This window comes from Doryrhamphus excisus, linkage group LG17, assembly GCF_037039965.1.
Source record: "Doryrhamphus excisus strain RoL-2023G ecotype Guam linkage group LG17, RoL_Dexc_Guam_v1.1, whole genome shotgun sequence".
Classification (NCBI taxonomy): domain Eukaryota; kingdom Metazoa; phylum Chordata; class Actinopteri; order Syngnathiformes; family Syngnathidae; genus Doryrhamphus; species Doryrhamphus excisus.
This window is the reverse complement of record NC_136373.1, coordinates 10,935,319-10,954,761: the sequence shown is the minus strand read 5'-3', so window position 1 is coordinate 10,954,761 and position 19,443 is coordinate 10,935,319. Positions and strand designations below refer to the sequence as shown.

General features: G+C 43.2%; 1 protein-coding gene across 1 annotated transcript; it reads right to left on the bottom strand.

Moving 5' to 3' along the window:
• Positions 1 to 497: 497 nt before the first annotated feature.
• Positions 498 to 17,633, bottom strand: smc5 (structural maintenance of chromosomes 5). The gene is made up of 24 exons (XM_058085493.2): positions 17,191 to 17,633; positions 16,586 to 16,727; positions 16,463 to 16,515; positions 16,183 to 16,345; positions 15,204 to 15,338; positions 13,186 to 13,326; positions 12,881 to 13,042; positions 12,616 to 12,687; positions 9,006 to 9,261; positions 8,779 to 8,933; positions 5,950 to 6,063; positions 5,775 to 5,869; positions 5,573 to 5,705; positions 5,333 to 5,506; positions 5,058 to 5,227; positions 4,829 to 4,952; positions 2,900 to 3,022; positions 2,669 to 2,794; positions 2,471 to 2,566; positions 2,193 to 2,297; positions 1,962 to 2,081; positions 1,652 to 1,831; positions 1,397 to 1,492; positions 498 to 1,320 (listed from the first exon to the last, which is right to left on the bottom strand). Exons 1-24 carry the CDS (start codon positions 17,337 to 17,339, stop codon positions 1,186 to 1,188), a joined length of 3,219 nt encoding a protein of 1,072 aa, XP_057941476.2. The 5' UTR covers positions 17,340 to 17,633; the 3' UTR covers positions 498 to 1,185.
• Positions 17,634 to 19,443: the final 1,810 nt, after the last annotated feature.

Sequence of the window (19,443 nt, the reverse complement as noted above, 5' to 3'; positions counted from 1 at the left end):
ACAGGCGAGTGGAGCTGCACGGGTCAACAACCAAAATAAAACCTGCAGGACTTCTGGTTGTGTATGTTGAGGATGTTTACAATGTCACCAAAATATCACCATACTAAACTTTACGAAAGCGCGATTTCTTGTCACGGACCTAAATTCATAGAGCATGTACATCGTACATTTGTACACCCGGCCAAGGGCACCATGAGCAAGTGGTGACCTGCAGGTACTGACAATTAGAACTGAGACAACACTGAAATTTCAATATAAACGTACAAATGGTCTCTTCTCTGCCATCAGGTTCCACATGGCAGCCTTGGCTTGCAGCTAAAGTCCATCTATGAGCAACGCTGACTTGTTTTGGAGATTCAGCTTTTATACCAAACGGAGACGGTGTGGAGGTGTGTGTGTGCCCCATTTAATTTGCCAAGTGAAGTTCAGGTAGTGTAGTACAAAGTCACTCTGTTATCTTCTCTGGTGACAGCGAGGGTGGAAAGGACAACAAGCTCTAATAATGAAATGTGTTTATTTTCCATGTGGGTAAGGTGTTCCCCACATACAGCAACAGTCAGAAAGCACCTCATTAGAACATTTCAAATAAAAACGATTTTTACAAACACTGCCTTACTTACTTGCCTCCAATTCACGTACATACCAACAACTATCTCAAGACAAAAAGACATCATGCGTTACTTTCTGGAGTAGGGCCTCTCGGGATCATCCATTCTAGGTAAATATACCATATAGCAGACAGTGATTGGTTGGAATGCTGTATGACAGTTGTTTTGATGCTAGCATGGCGCTACTCTACAGAGAAGATGCAACTGGCCATTGGCCATCTTAAATACCCTTTCTATGATTGGCTTCACTTGTGTATGCAGGTCAAGGGTCAATGAGCTTACAAAAATAATGTGTTCCAATAATTAGTGTTAAAGGTATTCTAATCAATAAAACAACAAGGGTGCCCAAATGTATCCACCTGCCTACTTTAGTTTAAATAATGATTGTAGACTTTCTGTAAATCCTATAAAGTTCATTTCCCTTCTCATCTATCCCTGTGTTGGTCTGCTATATGATATATTTACCTGGAATGGATGATCCCAACAACCATTTACAATCATTTACAAAGGAACATCTTGAACATTACCAGGGGTGCCCAAACTTTTTCATACCACTGTATGTAGAACGTCGAAGGGTTCATGTCTGAGCTTTTCTTCGGAGGCATCGTCTTGTAAAAGCCTCCTCGTCCCACTGGTTGGGGGGAAGCATGCGGGCGCCATTATGGACGCAGAGGACAGTCATCTCCTGAGCGTATTCAAGATTGTTCAGCAACTGCGAGCAACCACAGCACAAGGTCACTTTAGGGGCAGCCAAGGGTCGACACGAGTACAAAATACCAAATGCTCACTTTGGGTGTTATGAAGAAGTACTGGGATGTTGTTTCCTTGCAGGCGGTGTGGACAACAATGTCAAAGACTCTCCTCTCATTTACAGGATCCATTCCCTAGACAGACAGTACATCATCCCAAAGCAATACAAGTGCAACCTTACTAGACTATGATAAGGCTTTTATTTAACAATGTGTGGGATGGATTCTGGCCCAGTGCCTGTGTGAAGGATTGATCGACTGACGAGTACAACGTGTTGTTTATGATCATGTTACCTGGTTGATTTCATCCACCACTCTGAAGGGGCAGCGGTTGAGTTCCTGCAGGGCCATGAGGTACAACATGGTGGAGACGCTCCGCTCTCCTCCACTCTGATGGAAGGGTGTGAGCTCATGCAACTGGCTACTATTGTGGAACTTCACCCGTATGGAGATGCCATACTTGTCATATTCTTCCTGCAGTGATCAGGAAGCACAAGACTCAACTTGGGTGCAATGTGAGCTCAAATGTGGGGAAAAAGTTGAAATAGTGAATACATGCATGGAGGTACAATCTCCGATAGAATCATGCATTTTCTTGTGTTACCTCATTCTCGAAGTGGAGATCCACCTCTCCTGCACACTGCATGGAGCAAAAAAAATCACCAAACTTGTCATTGATTTGTTCCACAAGCCGCTTCAGGGGGTTGAGCCAGCGTTCTTTGGCCTGCAAGACCACGCACACACCAAATCCACTGAACACACATGGTTTTCCGATTGACTACTTGGTTTGGCTCAGTCAACGGCAGATACTAGGAATTCAAGTAAGCCGCCATACCTCCGATATATTTTGTCTGAAAGCCGTTAAGGCAGCATTCTTGGCATTCACTTCCTGTTCAAGTTGTTTGATTTCCTGCTCCCGCTTTTGGTACTCCTGGACAACCTTTGGCAAAAAGAATTCAGAACACATCAAAACTTATTTACTGTACGTTGAAATAAAGCATTAGCAGTCTTTGACAATTAGCTGTCATGTTAGCATGCTAACGTTAAATATCCCGTCTCAATAGCATTTGGACAGTTTATTGTACAGTGGAAGCTGGGAGAACCTCATCTTACAGTTTTACTGAGTCCGGTAAAGCATTCGGCCCTGGACCGTTCTTCATTCAACATGGCGTCCAACTCATCCAGCGTGTCAGGTAGCTGACTGAAAGCCTGCATGGACAAAACCAAGTACGGCTTAAAGACTCACATCTCCATCAGCTCACACAAGCACAATTTCTTCCAGAAAGGGTTCAACATCATAATGCCACTGACAGTTTGCAGGTCCTGGGGTAACGCTTCATCAGGCTGCATCCTACACATTGATTTTGCCCTTTTCATCAGGCTCTTGCATCGTTCTGTCAGCAGGACCTTCCTCTCCTCCAGGTGGCAGCATCTTTGCTACACACACAAGGATAAGGGTGAGAGGGTGATGAGGTAACAACACTGATACTCCGGTAACATGGCTGCCAGCCAGTTGAATAAAAACAGGGCAAAAATACTTACGTCAATGTTTCTGACTCCGCCCATGCCTTCTCTACAGTCATTCTCCAGCTTGGTCTTTTCTGCCATCAGACCCACACTCCCCAAAGCCAGGTACACCTTCTCCATGGTCAATTTGGCTCTCAGCTGTAGGGGGGGGCAAGCACAGGAGGGAAAAACTGAAAGACCTTCCAAGTATGACAGTGGACAGAGGACTGAAAAGGGCAGAGAGCTTAAAACACGAGTGAATTAGTGTACAACCATCAAGTTACAATAGAACACAACAGTGACTACTACTCTCTTTCATGGGACGAGAAGGAAATAACATGGAGTTAGGCCTGTCTACAGCTTTGTTTAACAGTCGACATTTCCTGTCCACTCAACCATCCAAACTCAGACATTGATGTCCAAACCGCTCATGAAAATGTCCACTTTGTGCCCAATTGGCCATTTTTCTCTCCGGTGTTCCACCTTGTTGGCTCCAAGATCTCTGGTGTGGATGGAGAGCAGGGAGGGCTGCACCATATTGGAAAAGAGTGCAGTATGCGATGTGGGTGTCTAGTTTGAAAATAACAAAAATCTTTTTGTTATTTTTGTTAAAAAGCATTTTTTTGTCCACTCATGATATCATACCGAAATGGAAGGGGGAGTTGAACATCATGGTAAAGCAGCATCTGTCTGAAAGTCTATTTGTTGAACATTGATATTTGTAATCTAGTATAAGCATAGTCTGATTGGTATGATGAGCATGCACCTAAATGCACCATTCTTACAAATATAAAGGTGAAACCATTTTAATGCACAATATAATCTTTCCAGTGTACGTATTAGTTCATAAGATGGATGCAGACAGAGCTATGAACAACATGTTGTCTCTTTCATGCTCTGGTCTCCTTGGACTGTGTGGCGTCCACGTGCACTCCTAACTGTCAGGGTTAGGTACTAATGGTTTTCATTTGTATTCACATACCCCGAAGAGTACTGGCCCCCTCGGGGCACGTGGCTGTACGGGGCTCTCCATAAAGCTGGCTCAGGCCAGTGGTAAGCTCACCACCATTCTGAGAGCAGGATCCCTGGTCTCAGCCGTGAAAAAGTGTTCTATGTTTTTCAACTTCTTACTGATTTCATTCTTGTTTATTAAAATTGTGACATGTTTCTTATTTTGGCTATTTTATGTACATTTTTATTTTCTTTATCTTTCAGGCTGGGATCGGCTCCAGCACAAACCCACCACCCTTATTAGGATAAGCGGCATAGAAAAGGATGAATGGATGATCTATACAGCACTTTGGGGCAGAGTCAATTGTTTGTTGGATAAATGAACCTGAAGCTAAAATGGTATTTTCCATCTTAATTCCCAGCGCTGTCCCTTTGCAGATTAAATAAACGCTTGATGAAGTCATGTATTGCTGAAGTTGATGTACTGTTGCGGTATACGAGTGCTGCGTTAGGAACAAATACACATCACAGTGTTCAATGATGGAAGCCATTATCCAGCAGAAAAAATCCCCTATTTTTGGAATCAAGGTTACTCATAAACAAGTAATTCAAACGTAAACAAGAATGACTGGGAGAGTTGTTCAATTGTATATTTTGGTGTGGTCATCAATGTGGGGATTCTGCCCCACAATGCAATGCTATCTTCCACCCTAGCTTATGTGGAAAGGTCTGCAGACATGAAGTTGCATACAAACCAACAACTAGATACTATGGCACAGTTATCACACCTGCTGTCAGGGAATGGAACCAACAACTAGATACTATGGCAGTTATCACACGTGCTGTCAGGGAATGGAACCAACAACTAGATACTATGGCAGTTATCACACGTGCTGTCACGGAATGGAACCAACAACTAGATACTATGGCAGTTATCACGCATGCTGTCAGGGAATGGAACCAACAACTAGATACTATGGCACACGGAATGGAATACAAATCCTAAAGCCTTACTTTCATCTGTGCCATTAATGCAGCAACTACAGATGTCTTCTGGGAATTGGCAGCAGCAATTTTCTCTTTTGTCTCCTCCTGAATCTTCTTCAGGTCAATTCCGCTGTTCTCCATCTGTCTCAGCCTAGCACACAATGACAGAGTGTGTCAGACCCCTCCCAACATGTCAGCTGGAACCTCCATTGGATAATCACAATCAGTAAAGTGATGAAAGCGGCTTTAGCAACACCTCTCCTGTTTTGTGCTTAATTTCTGCTGCAATTGTCTTTTTTTGCCATTTAAATCACAGAGGTTCTTCTTCTCGGATAACAGTTCGTTGTCACGGCGATCCAGTGAGGATGCTTCTTTCTGCAAAGCGTTTAACCGCTCATCAATGTCTTGTAGTCTCAACTGGGCGACCTGCACTCAAAGAGGATAAACAGCACACTCCTAGATACCTAGCAATGATATTTCATCCATGGGGGACCACAGAACTTCGGGTCAGGGCGTCCTGACTTCCCTCACCTTTTTCTGCTGCTCCACCTGCCGCTTGGCTTCAGCATCTACAGTAATGTTAAGGTACTGGGAGGGGTGCACAGCTGTGTTACTCGTGTTGATCCTCTTGGAGTACCAGGACCTCCTTACCGTGTACCTCTCATCCGTTGTGTACAATACCTTGAGGTAGGGCTCCTCAATCACCTGCAGAATGTTCAAAATGGTGTCTTACCTGCTGGGATCTTGACTTTTGTGGCATGGGGACCTTACCGTTCTAATCATGGCTTTGGTCTGCTCATTGCCCACGGGAACATCATGCACTTTATACTGATGACACAGGTAACTCATCACCTCATCGGGTGCGTCAAACATCTCTCGCAAAAAGGTGAAGAAACCAAAACACCTTCAAAGTCAAAAACATACAGAAGCCACATTAAAATGGACATAATAATTGATGATGCTTTACTCTCACCTCAAAGACTCAATATTGCGTGATGGAGGTTGTCTGGAACACGACTCAGCCGGAGCAGAAATAGAATTCACCTTCAAATTCATTTTGTCACGGACCTGAGAACAGGAATATTCATACTCATAACAGTTGGCTGAGAATGCATTAGCACAGCTACCATCACCCGAGCCATCCTCACCTGCACCATGAACTTTTCTCTGTCATCTTTCCTCTGGAAAACAAATGCACGCAAGTCGTGGAAGGAGATGTGGGTCTCGACGTACTTGGCAAAGCGATGATCTTTCATGTTAATCTGAGGAAGACATCACAAAATCAGACCCAAAAGTCATTGTTATTGCCAAAGCAGATACAAAAGCATCAAAGATAAACAATTGGCATCATATATGTATAAAATCAAAGCTCCCCATACCGCTGAGATACTTATTCTAAAATATTGGGAAAAAATTACAAAAGATAAGATCAGGATTTATATAGACAGAATATCAGCAGAATAATATGAAATAAAAACTATACCCTATTTTGCCCTCAATTTGACCTGGACAAATATACAATGGAAAATATGACTGGACACTCAGGTTGGGCATGGAGTCTTCAGCATCAAAGGAAACCGGTACTAATATTCCAATTCTCCTTAAGATCTTTCATAAAAAAAATAAATCCATTCATAGTTTCAATGCACTGTGGGCCAACTGGATGAAATAGCTGCAAGAAGCTGGCAAGCACCAATGAAGAAGAAGCGGCTACAAAGTCTGCGAAACAATGATATCATGCAAAGGAGAGAACATGACCGACATGACGAATTAGACATCACTGTGCCGCAGGGTGGTTGCACCGGACTACCTCTTAGCGATAATCAGGAAAGTCAAACAATAAATAACATCAAAGTTTATTCCTTTTATTGGCGTCTTCTTTAGCACAAGTCAAGAGAGCTCAACCGCCACAACACCCCTGGAAGACACCGGGTTAGCCGACTGCTAGAGACACTATACTCTCTCCTCCAAGAAGGCGTTTCATCCTCACCCTCTGCAAGTTTCATGCATGGGGAGACCAATGGATCAATTACATGATTTTGATTTAAAGAGCATTGCAGAGGGAAGCAAAGCAGGGAAGAAAAGGGACTGGAGATATGGAAGATGCCACCGCCTTTGTTGAGAGCCAGAAGATCTTTGAGATCTTTCTGTCTAGAAAAAGGTTAGAAAGCCATTTCTATAGCTTTGGAACAAATTCTTGGTAATGACCAAGTCATTCATAAAAAGGTAATTGAAATAAAACCATGGAGACAGACAGTCCATCCAAGAAATTTGGTTAGTGCCCTCCTTTAAACCATGCTAACTTTTTGTGACCCTCCCTCTGAAAGGAAGCGGAATCAAGAATCGTTAGGAACCAGAATTTAAATGAAGAATCGAATGGGAAGTGGAATCGCTCTACTAGAGAACAAAGCAAATGCTATTTTCAATGTATGTTACATTTCCCTAAAAACAAAACACCTTGACAAGTACAGTATAAACATATTTACCAGGAAGCTAGCACCAGGACTAAAGGAGGAGAAAGGCGGCACGTCAAAGTTTCCACAGGACACAGTAAGTCATGTAAAAACTACGCCACCACAGCAACCAGCATTACACGTGTTAGAAAGCGTACTTTTACAGCCATATGCTGACGGTGGGATGGTGGGGCGCCGATGAGCCAACACAATAAAAAAGAGCCCCTTAACTCATTAAACTAAACTTTTATGAGTTATTTGTTTTCATCATTAAACCTGTCTAAACAAATGCACCTTTTGATTTATCAGGCATCAAAGTCAACAAATAATGACGGTAGATTGTTCCATCGTCGGTGGTTCTAATAGATACGGTTTAATTCCATGTTCTGCACGTTCTCCATTTCATCTCAGGATGTTTTTTCTTCCCAGCAAACTAATAATGACATATCACTCTAATCTTTGCTGTAATCACTGTAAACATCTACCTCGTCCATTCTCTCATATTTCTTTATTTTGCTGATATGAGAGATGCACCTTCACTTGGGAAACACCAACGTCTAAAAAGATGAGTTCCCAAAATGGCAAATACAAATATATAATTTTACTAATTCAAGTCATGACCCGGGTGACCCAAATGAGTGTCTCTGATGCTCTGTCCCAGTGTCCACAGGCAGTTAGCAAACTGATCAAAACATTCAGGCAGGCGAAATAAAGTCCCACTCTGGCTGAGAAAATGTCCCTGACAGTTGTGTCAGAGTGTGTGTCAGAGTGAATAGGACCCAGTTTAGGTGGCTGGGGAGCTTCCTGACTGATACCGTGATCATGCGGGGCACCGCAAGGAACTGTCCTGTCACCGTTCCTGTTCACGCTGTACGTACATCTCTGACTTCCAGTACGTTTCCATCGCTTAAATACCTCACCTGTCTGTAAAAGTTAATTCACAACATTATTGTGCTGTACTGTCTACCCTCCCTTGTATGAAGTCTACATTTACTAGTAAATACTAAATACAGTATACTGCATACTGTAAATACTACTTGTATTTAGCCGATTTCTATACTATTTGTATAGAAATAGTATGAAACTCTAGTTAGGTATATTTTATTTAGCTTATATTCTTTTTATTTTATTCCTATTTAATTACATTTTATTGTGTTTGACTTTTTCTTCTTCAATTGAGCTACAGCAACCAAGCACTTTCCCTTGTGGATCTACCAAGTCTGTCTAAACATCCTGAATACCTTGCAATAAAATACTGCACTATTCAACATGCATCTCATTCTTTGTTTTTATGGTGTTTCTAATGTGTTTTGATGGGATGTGTGGATGTTTGCGAGCCCTGTCAAAAAGGATTTTCTGTCACCAATTGGGACAGAGAAGAGTATTCTATTGCACATCAGAGCAACATATCAACATTATATACTAGTCATACTAACAAACTGCCACATCCGTCTTGCATACCTCCAGGACAGGTTCACGTCACATCAGAGATTACATTGATGTCATTTCCATCATCAGACTCACCACAAGCATAATGGGCTCATGAACATTTCCACTGAAGAGGTGTCTGTTCTGTCTGAGCCACTGCAGAGCAGTGTGTGTGTCCCTGTGGCGTACACGCAGCTTCTCCTCTTTGATGTTCATCATGTTGTTCATGTCACTGAGCTTTCTTTCCAACACTGTCGGCCAAAGCAAATGAACGTGAACCACAAGTGATGCTCTAAACCAGAATGTGGCCAGAAAGAACTTACTTCTCAACTCGGCACACAGGTTGTCCTTCTCCCTCCGAAGGTCAGCCTTCTCTCCTTCCATCTTTGCCCTGTCGACCTGAATATGCCTCAGCTCATTGTTGACAGCATTTATCCTGGGAGTCAGGTCTGGTTGGTCGGCAACTTTGGCCAGCTCGGCTTTCAAGTCCTCGATGGTCAGTTTGGCATTGCTGATACGTTTCCTCTGGTCATCTTCTTCTGTCTGCTTCATTTTCAAGGTTTGTTTTATGTGTTCGATCTGTTGATAGGCGGGGTGAAGTGTCATTCATTGACTTCACCACTGGATCATTTTAGCCTTTTAAATTACTCACTGTATAGAACACATGAAGGCATTTAAAATAGAGTTCTAGCTCACAACATTCAGGTCCGACAGGAGCCATGCGCTCACGGGTAAAACCCGGGGCTGCAGTGTTTGCATCTACACTAATAAGCCTAAATACCCTGGTCTCCAGTCACTGCTGTGTGGACATTGAGTTTATGATTGTGAGATGCAGACCTTGCTACCTACCCAGAAAATTCACCAGCGTCACCATTGTTGCTGTTTCCAACTGATGCTAACTGTAAGCAAGCCCTGAATGTACTCTACCTTGCCATCAGTGACATGCAATCCACACACCCGGACAGCGTGTTTATTGTTGCTGGAGACTTTAACCAGACTAACATGAAGACGGTGCTTCCAAATTTTTACCAGCATGTGGATTTTGCTACCAGAGGGGAGAATACATTGGACTTGGTTTACACAAAACATCAAGAAAGCATTCAAAGCAGTCCCTCGCCCCCACCTTGGCTCCTCAGACCATCTCTCTGTTATGCTAATTCCTGCATACCAGCCCCTGCTCACCAGAGGAAAGCCTGCTGTGAAGAAGGTGAGGGTGTGAGCTATGTCTGCCCTGCAAGACTGTTTTGAGTGCACCGAATGGGACATGTTCAGAGAGGCTGCAACAGACAACCAGCAGACCAACGTGGAGGAGTATGATGCGTCTGTAACAGGCTACACACCGTGGTGCATGAAGGAGGTTGCAGTCACCAAGACGATCATCACTTGGGCCAACCAGAAACCTTGGATGACTACGGAGGTGCGTGAAAGACTAAGGGAACGCATTGTTGCGTTTAAATCTGGTGATGTGATGGCACTCAGATCAGCAAAGGCAAATCTGAACCGTGCCAACAGAGTAGCAAAGCCCAAAGTCAGAAGATCCAAAGCTTCTTCCAGGACCCATGCAGCACTGTAGCAGGGCATCCAGAAGCCAGTGACATCCATTACATGTCTAAACGACTTTCGGCCCATTGCATTCACATCCACCATTATGAAATGCTTCGAGAGGGTGGTGAAGGACCATATAACCTCCATACTCCCCCCATCACTCGACCCGATCCAATTCGCATATCAGCCAAACCGCTCCACTGAGGACGCCATCTCCACTGTTCTCCACCTGAGCTTGGAGAACCTCGAGAAGAGAAACACCCACGTACGGATGCTGTTCCTGGACTTCAGCTCAGCATTCAACACGATCACCCCCCAGGACCTGGTATGCAAGTTGGAGCCGCTGGGCCTCAAGACCTCCCTGTGCAACTGGCTGCTTGACTTCCTCACAGATAGAACCCAATATGTCAGAGTGGGCAACAACACATCCAGTGTCATCTCCCTGAACACCAGCTCACCCCAGAGATGTGTTACGTAAGTACGTAAGTACGTAAGTACGCGAACGACAACAGTTGTGGGCCTCATTCAGGACAACAACAAACTGGCTTACAGAGAGGAAGTGAAACACCTTGCGGATTGGTGCAAGGTGAACAACCTGGTCCTGAATGTTGACAAAACAAAAGAGATCGTAGTCGAATTCAGGAGATCCAGACACAGCCACACTCCACTCTGCATCAACGACACAGCCGTAGAAGTTGTGAGCGCAACCAAGTACTTGGGGGTGCATATCACAGACAACCTCAGCTGGTCACTCCACACCTCCTCTCTGGCAAAGAAGGCACAGCAGCGACTGCACTTCCTGCGGCGGATGAGAAGAGCCTCCCTCTCCCCTCCTATCCTTACCACTTTCTACAGAGGGACCATCGAGAGCCTGCTGACCAGCTGCATCTCTGTCTGGTCTGGGAGCTGCAAGGCCTCGGACTGGATGTTACTACAGAGAGTGGTGAGGACAGCGGAGAAGATCATTGGTACCCCGCTCCCCCCATTAAGGACATAGCAAACAGCCGCTGCGTATCAAGAGCCCATCGGATCTACTCTGACCCCCCACACACCCCCAGCATGGACTGTTTTCTCGCCTGGCGTTGGGGAGAAGGCTTTGCAGCATCCGCTGTAGAACAACCAGGTTTAGAGACAGCTACTCGCCCCTGGCCATCAGACTCATGAATGCCAAATAAGCCCCTCTACCTGTCCACACGCAAAATTTAAAATTATTATTACTCATTCAAATTTATTTGTGCAATTTACTGTTTACAATGTACATTGTTGTTCATATTTGATATCTTTTTATTATTAATTATTTATTATTATTATTAATATTATTATTATACGGGAGCCAGTCAACAACATTTCGTTGGCAATTTCACTGCTGTGTTATTGTGCAATGACAATAAAGGAAGTCTATCTATCTATCTATCTATCTACATGAAAGAAGAAATACAAGAAATGAAAATGAAATTAAACATAACTTGCTTTTATCCATGTGATCCTAACTTCTAAAAGGAGGTATATATTATACTCATTTTCCCCTTGTATTGAGTTGTGGACACCTATACAGCAACTAAACGTGATAAGCTTTCTAGATCTTCCAGAATCTGTACCTATTCCAGCTGTATTTCCTTGGATTTCCAAAACAGTCCGTTTTAATTTATTCCGCCTACAGCCCGCCTCCGGACACGCCCACACCACTGTGATTGGTCCTACTCAGCTTTTTCAACTCACAGTTTGTACCTCAGCACACCCATATGGAAGACACTTTTACATTCCCTCCCCTCCTGGCAAGCTAAAATGATCCAGTATCCATCCATCCATCCATTTTCTATTTCACTTATCCTCACTAGGGTCACAGGCATGCTGGAACCTATCCCAGCTGCCTTCGTATATCAATACAATTTGCACATTTACTTCGGTGGAAAGTGGAAATATGATTGTTTTGGAAAAAAAAAGTGCCCCAGACCTGGTGTAAAGTGAGACAGACCAGAACAACCAACAACCTGGCATCAGCAGTGCACTAGCTAGTCAGACATGTCAGCAAAACATACGTGCGTACATGATCGCAATCTATTTTATCTTATTTATTTAGGTATTGTGAAAAACTATGACAGGAACAACAGCAAAAATAAGTACATGGATACAGACAAAGACTTGTTTTTAAAGAAGGTGTGTCCCACCAATATGCTTGTTTTTATGTAATTTGCGCCCTCTTGCTTTGATAGTAGTGACCCAACAATGGGGTCCCCTTTCAGATAATCTTGATCAGTGAAGATGTCAAACATCGTCCAACAGCTAAGAATTACTATTTTACATGATTTAGATTTTTTTTTAGGAGTAATAGAGGTAGTAGGAGTAATCTTATATTCAGGTCAATACTTAATTTGATTGGTAACTCACCTCTTTGTGGATTCGATCCAACAGATCCTGTTTCTGTTTACAACTCAATGATGCTTCTTTGATTGCAGTATTCTGAAAAATAACCTCATCTCATCAATGATTCTGCACCTTCCAGGTAAAGTCAAGATAATATTACAAAACATTACAATATGTGTATGACTTTATGCTATGATGAGGAAGAGGGAATACACTTTGAGAGTAAAGATATACTACACATACTGACAATTGTTTATGGACTTGATTGAAATCATGAATGAGAACCAACCTTTGCCTTCATTTGTGTTTCAATGGGCTTCCGCTGCTCTTCAGTGAACTGGAGCTTCGTCAGCAAGGGCACTTGAGCACGCTTCAGGGCGGCAAGCTGCCTTTTAGCCTCATCTCGCTCCTTCTTCACACCCTCCAGCTCCTTGCGGCTAGTTTCATACTCCTGCAAGCCAAGGGAAGTGCAGTCATTCTGCTGTCTGCTGTGTGCCAAGGTCATTTGGCCGTCATTCGGCCGTCATTCGGCCGTCATTCGGCCGTCATTCGGCCGTCATTCAGCCGTCATTCAGCCGTCATTCAGCCACTCACCACCCAAGGTTTCTTCTTCTCCAGCAACTCAATGATATCCAGATGCCTCTTCTTTTCATAATAACGGTTCACGTCGTGTTTGTTTCTCTCATTTCTCTGCCTGGACTTCTCCAAATAGCTGTTCCTCTCCTTGACAGCATTCTGAATTTAACAATAAGCAGACCGTCATTCCTTATGGTAGCAGGTCGAAGCTGACATATTAAAATGCAGCTGGGGTCGGCAACCTGTACTATCACAAAAGACGCTTTGCCCCATCATCCTCGCAAGGTGATAACCTTTGTTGAAATCTTTCTCTATGTTACCTGGTTTAAACAGTATGTAACAAATCTATTGAATCTTTCTCTACGTTACCTGGTTAGAACAGAACAAGAACAAGCACACACGTCCAGTGTGCATGCGTACCGGATGCGGTGGTGGTCTAGTGTAGTGTGGTCTAGTGATAGTACGTTGGTTAAAATTAGGGCTTGACCGATATGTTTTTTTTTTTATTCCAACAGTAGGCACTTTTAAAGATGAAGCATTCAGCAGCATTACTGGTTTTCAGACCCACAAACTAAACTATATTGTAGCGTCGCTGGGAGCACTTTCTGGTTCCCAGCGTGCTTTGCAGCACCGTCGATGTAAATAGTTTGTAGTTGAAGTTGTATAGTTGTTAATTTTTGGTCTGCTCAACTAGTGACAGTGCTTTTATTCGTCTGTTGCGTTGGTATGTGATGTTTTTGGGATTTCTTGTTGTCACACCATGACTTAAACTGTTATGCCTAGCGGTCAACCAGTGAAATGTGAAGGGCTATGTATGGTGTATAAAGCAAACTTATGCTTTTACTTGGTATTCATGTTACCTATTTCAAAGCAGGTGGCAATATTTCAACTAAGCCTAACTGTTAGAGGCTAATTAAAACTTGAAAACGTACCCTTGTTATGATGTGGCGGTGGGGTACCGCGGCAGCATGTGTTGCAGGGTCCTCCGGCAGCACAAAGCTGCCCAGCGGATGCCTGTCTGTAAATCATGCGGCGGAAAAATATATCGGCGAACCCACACGCGTATCGGCCGATACCGATTCAAGTAAAGAACGCAAATATCAGCCCGATATATCGGCCGGCCAATGTATCGGTCGATCCTTAGTCAAAATCTCTCGACCTGACATCTTACGACAGACAGAGAATGACAGCCTGTTTACTTCTTTCTGGCTGACTGGCTAACGCTGCTCGACTTAACTTACTTAACCTTTTATATGCTAGAGTTTTCTTCAGCTTTGACGTTACTATTTCAAAAAGTTTTAGCTTAAAAATGGTTATGACAAAAATCAGTATGATGCAAAGTTTGTGATGGGACTACATGTACTCATCTAATGTAAAATATTATGACATGGCCAGGCTCACAATGTGTCAGATCCCTGACTCCACGATACCATCTCATCAAAATGATCTACATCTCTAGAGCACATCTAGCCATCACCATCGTCACTGAGCAGTATCTTGAACAGAACTGCTACCTCAATGACTCTTATGTACTGCTATTACTACAGGATAGATATAAATATACTAAGGTAATATGTTACGCCTGAGAATACCATCATTCATCCAGCACATTGTATTCTCAAGTCTACCGGGTCACCGACAGTATATCCTTGGGTCACCTACAGTATAACCTTGGGGTAGCTACAGTATATCCTTGGGTTAGCTACAGTTTATGCTTGGTCTGTGGTAAGAAACAAAAAGACACTTTCAAAACAAGGACCTATTTTGTAAAAAGTAATAATTTAGTAGCGCTACACTTGTGACAGTGGCCATGCCTGCAGGTTGGTAGGTTGACAGGTTGGAACTGGCGACCAAATAAGTCCACTGATTTAAAAATGTATTTGCGCATTGCAAAGGGCGCCAGGACATGAAGGCTGAGCCACACGTGGCTCCGGAGCTACGGGTTGGTGATCCATCATATATAGCTATGGTTTTGGATTATTTTCACCAAAAGTGTCTGTTTGGGTTTCATAGCGTTTCATGCGAGCTATACTCACCTCCATTTCTCGTTCGCTGGTGCGAAAAGTTTTTAGCTTGCAGTGATACTCGTACATTTCTGGTGGACCCACAGACTTCTCAGTTGCCTCCAGCAACTCAATCTTGGACATTTTGGCAAATTCTCCCACTTTTTCCTGCAGGAAAATGCAACACATTAAAGAGTAGCCAGAAAATATTGCAAATGCTGTGTGTCAGCCATCACCAAATGGCAGACCTCGGTCCAGACCCTGACCCAGTGCTGCTCTTCACAGACCTGTGACCAGTTGAAGTGAATGGGAAATATAGAACTTCATATAATCATGCTTGCAGCGGCAGTTAACATGACAGCAAATGCAGTGACATCACTCAAAATGAGCCAATGAAATTGTTTGCTTGCCGAGGGAACCATCCGTCCATCCATTTTATGACGCCTAATCTTCGAATGATACCCAAGGCTTGCTTAAAGGTAAGAACAACTGATCAAGAAAGGCAAAAATGTAAAAGTGAACAGACTGCCCATATATTCATCCTTCCAGAATCCAGTGTGTTATATGCTGTGAAACTGTAGAGCCCAATATGAAACATCTATGGGAGTTGTGACACATTAATTGGCAGCACGCCAACATGCAAATGAGTGTTCACGAGTAATTGTATGGATATTGGAACAAAAGCAAAGATCTTTCACTGACGGGAGAGTTGTGGAGTGCTCCTGCTGCAGAGATCTGACCAAAGGAAAACAAAATGTGTGAAAAATTCAGGCAAATTCCAATGTCAGCTACAAAAGTCTCAGGTGAAGATGAAACCTTTACAAGGATGTACTGTTGCAGATTCTCTACCTCTGCCACAAGCCTCGCGTTCATTCACTGTTTGTACAGTCAACTTGTTATTATTTGTGAAATTTCAAGATAGTCAAGATAAAAAAGTGTGTGTTTTTAAGTGTGCCGGAGTAGGGGGTACACGACTGTAAAGCGTTAGTGTGTGGTCACGGCTGATGTTTACCTGTGGCAAGAACTGGCAAAGGTTGCTGACTTGAATATGCAGAGCCTTGACCTCTTCCTCCACTGTTTTCTGGTTGCAATGTTTTCCATTCAGCATCCACACAGATTGATTGTTCTCCACATGGATCTCCCGGTTAATCACAACATTCCCACCACTCTTAAACCTGAATGAACAATGAGTTTATCGTGTGGCAGTCACAAACAGAAATCATAAAACAACTGAAAGAACCGCAAATTATCTGTCACAGTATAACACTTGCAAACTGCCTTCCATAACTTACAGCTCAATTTCAATAGATCCTTTATTGCATCCATGTTTCACATAGTGGCCAACCTAGTGGAAACAAAAGTTGACAGTGCGTCATTGGTCCCCACTGATGGTGGAGCAGGGACCGTCTTTTTACCTTGTCTCCTCTACTAAGGACAGAGGTCTTGCCTGCCAGGCCCAGACAGATGGCGCACACAATGCTGGACTTGCCCGTTCCATTAGCCCCAACAATCATATTGAGGTTTGGTCCAGGACGAACCACAGCATAATCATATGTCCTGTCAGAGAATAAATCATACTGTATGTAGGATCATAACAATACATGTGTTCTGTTTCATGTTTTTTGTTGCCTCTGTTAGTTTGGTGATGTATTTTGAATAATGGAATGCTAATGCAGAGGTCCCCCATTGAAAGCATCTGTGTATGCAGCAGACCGACGATAAACTGTTTTTTTCGATGTAACAATCTGGAATTGCTGAGCACCAATCGTCTTTTACTTTGAAGATTTGAACATTAGTCAAGGCAATTCACGTAAAGTAAAGTGCGCATGCGCTTCGAAACTTAACACTTGAGCTAGTTGACAGTACGCTAACAAGTAAATCCGTCATTTATGTTAACATGGGTTGAGGAATTTATATTCGGCACAAGCTACTCTACCGTGAAATTCCTGCTCACAGAATAGTTGACTACCTAATTGCTAATAGCGGTCGCTCTAATAGTCCACTCACGAATGCAACTTACAGGAAGTTTTTCATGGCGATGTGAAGTATCGCGCCCTCCACAAACCGATCGTCTGGTCCGGTGGCATTTGTCTGACTTCCTGTGGAGACACTGGTTTGTGTGCTTCTGTTAGGATGGCTCAGCCGCGGTTTTTTCCTCATATCCGTCATTTTGATAGTGGGGGTTCAGACAAATGACCGCTGCGCGCCTTCCTTCTGTTGTCCAAGTGCATTCAGCTAGTTGCAGCTGACAGGTGATTGGTCGGTTAGATTCGCGTAGGATATCGCGATATTCTCATTTATTTTCCTCTTCGGCTGTGTCTGAATCCGGGGTCTGCATCCCACTAGCCAACCCGGTATACGAAGGAGGCTCCTCCTCCAGCCGCGAACCAGCCTTCCTCACACTTCCTGGTTGTGTCACATGGTCTCATGTTACCCTGACGTCCTGACAGAATCACATCTGCCTTCAATCGCGAGTTAAGAAAGTAACATAACTAAAGTGAAGGCGAAGCAACAAAATTTACGTTGCAAAGCAAAGTTAGTATATGTTTCTTTAAATGTATGTTTCACTTGGCATACTACACAGCAGTAATATTCGTAAGTTCTTTATTTACTTTTTGGTTACTTCATGTGTACAACACTCCGATCAGCAACAACACAAATGACATGGCAGTGGAGACGATCCATGTACACCCCCTGGATAGATGATGTAGATGACAATGGAGACATGCACCAGTCCACATGATGTCCCAGTGACATCTTTGTTGATGGAACATACAGCAATACCATGCAGTCCATCCATTTTCTGTGCCGCTTATCCTCCCTACGGTCACAGAGCCTATCGCAGCTAACCACTTGTCCACCGTGCGGCCCACCATGCACTCATACTCATTGATTTGAAATACAGGTTTTAAATAAGTTTACTGTATTAGTTTACTGAAGGCAGAATATCCTCCTATTCCCCAGTCTTAGCAATTAATACAGAAGATGAAAACCACAAGAGCAGTCATTTCAGCAACATATTTATTCATTGACATTCTTTACTGGTACATATTGTTTACAGTTGCTTTACTGTATGTGCTTATGAGCTCATGCATTTCCTCCATGACTGCTCTAATGACAGAAGCAAGAGAAATGGAGACACAAGATCACATGAACACATTCATAAAAGTTAACGCACACAATTTTGTTCAAAGTAGCAAATAAGGATTACAAAGGGGCTCAACTACTTACAGACAGTAGGCAGCGAAAAAAGAAGTTACTAGGCAGAGACAAAAGGTCAGGAGTAGTGATGTTACTAGAGGTGCCGGGGCTTCGAAGCGTGTGTCGAGTAATCGAGTGGGCACTTCCGCGAAGTGTGTACCCAGGCCTTCATTGACTTTCAAATTTGGACGTCATGCTGCCTACAAATGCACACTTTTAGGATGCGGACCAGATACAAACACAGCCATAGTCTCCTTGTTGGTAACTTTAAAGGACACGGATTGCGTTACATATAAATTCTACTGAGCAACATAATAGTAAAAATATGGTATCCTGCTTTTAAATCAGCTGCACTCTTAACTGTTTAAATAGTTATTTTTCGACTAAAATAACCACTTTCGCTATTTATACATTCTCAAATTAAACTTTGTGTTTGAATGGCTTTATTACTTGGAATTTCCATTATTCCTATTCATTCAGGCTACCGCCTGCCCAAAGGCAAACGCTATTCCAAATTTATGGTGCTTCTCAAATTCAAGGACGGACATGACATAGGAAATCGGGACCAATGGCCATCACTCCATTTCTTTATGAGAGGATAGGTGAAATTAAGAGGACAAACATGCACACTGATGGAGACTTAATGTGTGTTCCAGGGTCAACGGGAGAGGGCACTAAAACTAGCAAATTTGTAAAAGAAATTGCTGCAGGTAAAAAATTAGGAACCAGGAAAGTAAGTCAGGAAAGAGTTGTCGTCTATGGAATGCAGGTGGAGGACAATCTACAAAGAATGGAGTGTATTAAATCTAAAGCGAGTAAAGACGGAGAGCGGTAGAAAAAGGACAGTGTCAGTGCTGGTAGAGTTTCTAGTTCTATGTTCTACCTAAATATGGAATAATAGGGTGCATGAGCTATAGGTGAGATTGTATGTACCGCCATCATATCGTAAAGGGACGCAGACGTGAGGAGAACACGATATGGTACATTTGGTGTATGCGTGAAAGAGAAATGTGTGAACTGTGGTGGAGCATAGTGTTATTGTCTAGCCCTGAAGCGTGCTAGCCAAAGGTGA